The 4,889-nt window shown below is 38.2% G+C and overlaps 1 protein-coding gene across 1 annotated transcript; it reads right to left on the bottom strand.

Moving 5' to 3' along the window:
- Positions 1 to 519: 519 nt before the first annotated feature.
- Positions 520 to 2,133, bottom strand: LOC122277571 (berberine bridge enzyme-like 18). Its single transcript, XM_043087602.1, has one exon. The coding sequence runs from the start codon at positions 2,131 to 2,133 to the stop codon at positions 520 to 522; it is 1,614 nt and encodes a 537-aa protein (XP_042943536.1).
- Between the last annotated feature and the right edge of the window lie 2,756 nt (positions 2,134 to 4,889).

Raw genomic sequence — 4,889 nt, forward strand, 5'->3', positions numbered from 1 at the left:
AAATGCCCTCAAGTACTATAGATATATAGAGCTCGGATTTTTATCTAAAATTATTTTTGTATATATCAAATAAGCCACCTAATCATTTATTTTAATCCCAACAATTAATTTATCCATTGAAATATGGACAATGATCCTGGATTTTTTCCACCATCTGTTGTCCATATGTCAAATTTTTGTTGAAAATTGGAAAGCATTAATTTCTTAGAGGTGCGCTTCCTCTGATCGGCAATTGTCTCAAACTTTCTCTGTAGAAAGTCTAAGAGCTAGCTGGTTAGTGATGTAATTGAGTATCATTAATTCATAACAAAAAAACCAACAGATCAAAATATATAATTGAAGTAAATAAAAAGTACTACATTAATGGAACATAAACATGTCGCACAGAATATCCATATATATGGCCTTTATGATATGTGCTTATTAAATGAAATAATAGGTAAAACAAGATAGAGAGAGGATTTATTGTTGAGTACAGTATCTTCTGTAATTAAGCATCAGCTTTAAAATTGCCTATCCCTAGGATGAAAGAGCCGGGATGCTTTGTTCATTCCTGAAGAAATTAGTGGGATCAACCATGGTCTTCACGTGAACCAACCTGTTAAAGTTGCTCTTGAAATATTTAGTACCCCATGTACTTGCCCGTCTATAGCTTGTGTTGCCTTCCTTACTATTTGTTCCAATGTCAAGATCCCTATAATTGATGTATGCAGCTCTTGGAGATTTTGAAACATAGGCAGCCATGTAACTGTAAAGCCTTCTGATCCAACTTATATGCCTCTCAGATGCTGCAATTCCTTCTTCTTCCCAAAGCACCAAGTGTAGCATTTTGTAGATGTTACCAACTCTATGTGGGAAAGGAATTGCAGATTCCGGGATTTCGCTCATTCTTCCCCCATATGGACTCAGGACCAGTTCTGCTTCCTTGGCCTCTTTTTGGTAAAATCTCTCCCAAATCCCTTCTAAGCCAACTTCTGGAATAGGTTCCATCACGTAGTCAGATTTTACTTTGACAAAAGTTGGTCTTGTTAGAGGAGTCCTGCTTAGCAGTACATCCAAGGATTCCCCACTTGAAAACCAAGCAAAATAGAGGGTAGATTCAATCCAGCTCATTTTAGAGCAATCTTCTCTTACCAAACCCAGCTCGGGGAAGCTCTCTTGCATCAATAAAAGGAGATTATCTATCCCTCCGAGATACAAGGAATTAAATGAAGCTTGTATTGTTCTCCTCCCTTCTTGGCTAGAATTGGCAGCACTCAAGATGACGCGAATGAATAGGTCTTCATCAAGCTTGTCAGCAACATATTGCCATCGATGAACAAGCTTGGTTGCATTTTGTTCCAAGTTCCTATTAATTGTGAATACAGTCACAATTGATGGAACATGAACCAACTTGATTTTCCACGCAACAATGACTCCAAAGCTAGCCTCTCCACCTCCTCGAATGGCCCAAAATAGATCTTCTCCCATGGATTCTCTGTAAAGGATTCTACCCTTAACATCAATCATTTGGGCATCAACAATATTATCTGCAGCAAGGCCATATTTGCGCAACAAGGTGCCATACCCTCCCCCACTGAAGTGTCCACCAACACCCACAGTCGGGCATAATCCCGCCGGAAAGCCAAAGTTTCTACTTTTCTCGGCAATCGTATAGTATACTTCACCGAGAGTGGCACCGGTTTCGACCCATGCAGTGCCATTTTCTACATCAACATTGATTGAATGAAGATTTAGTAGATCAATTATGACATATGGAACATAAGAAACATAAGAAAGGCCCTCAAAATCATGACCACCGCTTCTAACTCTTATTTGCATGCCATGTTTTTGGGAACACTTAATGGTTGCTTGAATTTGGGAGACATGCAATGGCGTAATAATGACTAGAGGTTTCGGGGTGGCAGGCGTTGAGAATCTAGGATTTTGTATGGAGAATTCCAGTACGGATGGATATGAGGAATTGGCAGGGGTGTAAATGACTTGAGAAATTGAGGAGGTAGAGTTTCCAGCATGAAGGGTCAAGCATTGAAGGAAGTCTTCATGAGTGCGAGCTGAAGTTGCCCACAAAAATGAGAAAAGAAGAGTAACATGAACAAATGGAATAAGCACTGAAGAGCTAACGGGCTTCATTTTTGTTTGTGTTTCTGCATTAAAAACAGGATGCGAGCTTCCTTATTTATAGTGTTATGTGGAGATATATACGTACTTTGTTGAATACTTGGAAACTGATGTGAAAATGTTAGGTACAATGGTACTTCTAATTAACCACTATTGTTGCATGTAACGTACATAGTTTCTGACTTTGCAGGAAACCATTCCATCGTCCATCCAGCTGATTGGCCAGGGAGAGATCATGGATTCTCACAAAAAATATATCGCGCACTTTGAACTTTGACAAACTAATTAATTAATAAATCATTTTTTGGTTGAATTATCTGATATTATTGTTTACAATGATCGTGCAAAGAGAACAATCTCTTCCTTTGCCAATTAGGACTAATGTTATAAAACTTGTGTTTTATAGATACAAAATATTGCCAAGATTTGTAATAAAGAAATTCACTTCAAATAACAAAGCTTTATTAGTTTCGGTTCTGAAAAACTCAACAAGTATATTTCTGTTTCTTGACTCAAAACCGAAAAGCACAAGATTCACAATATCCACAATACTATCAACTGTGTTCACAAAACCAGCAAAATACCAACACAGATCTTATACAAGAATATACAGTACTTCCAGATCCAATATATAAGCACGAATCAACAAATAACCGAGAGCATATATATACCAGAAATTAGCAAGGAAATAAGAATGAACAATGAAATAAGAAAAATAAGTAAAACATAGAAACAACACACCGAGATACGTGGTTCGACCCTAATGGTCTACATCCACGGCAGGAATGGCCTCAGAGATCTTTATTGATAAACAATACAGCACAGAGAAGCCTCAGTTCAATAGGATTACAAGCCCTCACAAGAAATCGCACAGATTTCTCTCTAGAGATCAAACCCCGAAACCCTAAAACAGCCCCCTTCTCCCTTTTCTCTCTATCTCTCTGCCTCTCGAGAAAGACCCAGCCGCTGCATACACAAATGACTCAACACCCTTAGGGTTTACACGGTAAGTATGCAATATATATGTTACAACAGATGGTGACAAGTGTAATGATCCAGCGGCTTGGCTTATGAAGATCCAGATGGGAGCACGGGCTCCTCACGTGGTCTGGCAGCTCATCACTTAATAAATCAACGGCCCTGATCTTTCCTCCTTACAGCACCTCCACTTATTACACAGATAAAAGAGTACGTTAGTTTATTAAACAAATAGAGTAACATATAAATGTATTGACATACATATCACAAATCTCCACCTTGGCAAAACATTTATTTGCCTTATGTCTATAAGGACCCTCATCATTGGCTTATTCCTGCACTGTCCCCCCTAATGGGGACTGACTCTTGACTCCATACCTACTAAGTTCAGACAGTATCTGAACTTTGACCATGGGACAGACTTGGTCATCATATCTGAGGGGTTATCCTCAGTTGAGACCTTTTCCACACCTACCACTTTGGATTCTATAACATCTCTCACAAAGTGAAGCCGTATATCAATGTGTTTGGACCTCTCATGAAAAACTTGGTTTTTAGCTAAGTGAAGTGTGCTTTGATTATCACAATGCACTATGATGTTACCACTGAAAATATTTAATTCACTTGCAATCCCTTTTAACCATATGGCCTCTTTAATAGCTTCTGCCAATGCTATATATTCTGCTTCTGTGGTGGACAATGCCACCACAGATTGTAAGTGTGATTTCCAGCTAATAGCCCCCCCAAAAGCAGTAAATAGATATCCAGTTAAAGACTTCCTAGTATCTATGCTCCCAGCAAAATCAGAGTCTACAAAACCAGCCAACTCACAACCCTCTTTCACATTGTTACCAAAAGTAAGACCCAAGTTAATAGTACCAGCCAGGTATCTTAATACCCATTTAATGGCCTGCCAGTGGGGTTTTCCTGGGTTCCCCTTAAATCTACTAACTACACTCACTGCATAGGTTAGATCAGGCCTAGAACAAACCATAGCATACATTATGCTTCCCACCATGCTAGCATAAGGGATTTGTTGCATAAAACTAATATCAGAGTCTGTTTTAGGGGCTTGATCTATTGACAATTTGAAATGTTGTCCTAGGGGTGTAGCTACATGCTTAACATGTTCCATACCAAATCTGTTGAGAATTTTAGAAATGTAATTTTTCTGAGATAAGTAAAGCAAACCAGCATTCCTATCTCTTTCAATTTCCATTCCTAGAGTTTTCTTAGCAGGACCCAATTCCTTCATTTCAAATTCTGATTTTAGCATGCTTTTAACTTGATCAATTAAAACAATGTCCTTACAAGCTACCAGCATGTCATCAACATACAATAGGAGATAAACAAATATTCCCTTTTCTTCCTTGTAATAGACACAACTATCATAGCAGCTCCTTTTAAAATTATTATTAATCATGTGTGTATCAAATCTCTTATACCACTGTCTAGGTGATTGTTTGAGACCATACAAAGATTTTTTAAGAAGACACACTTGATTGTTTTTAATTTCTTTGGTAAAACCTTCAGGAGGCTGCATATAAATTTCTTCTTCAAGTTCCCCATGCAGAAAAGCAGTTTTAACATCTAACTGTTCTAGATGCAAGTTTTCAAAAGCTGTATAAGCTAGTAGTAGCCTAATGGAGCTGTGTTTAACCACAGGAGAAAAGATTTCATTGAAATCAATTCCTTCCCTCTGTGTAAATCCTTTGGCTACTAATCTAGCCTTACACCTGGTCCCTTCTACCCTTGGTATGCTTTCCTTTTTCTTATAGATCCACTTGGAT

The sequence above is a fragment of the Carya illinoinensis genome, chromosome 9, assembly GCF_018687715.1.
Source record: "Carya illinoinensis cultivar Pawnee chromosome 9, C.illinoinensisPawnee_v1, whole genome shotgun sequence".
NCBI classification, from domain to species: Eukaryota; Viridiplantae; Streptophyta; class Magnoliopsida; order Fagales; family Juglandaceae; genus Carya; species Carya illinoinensis.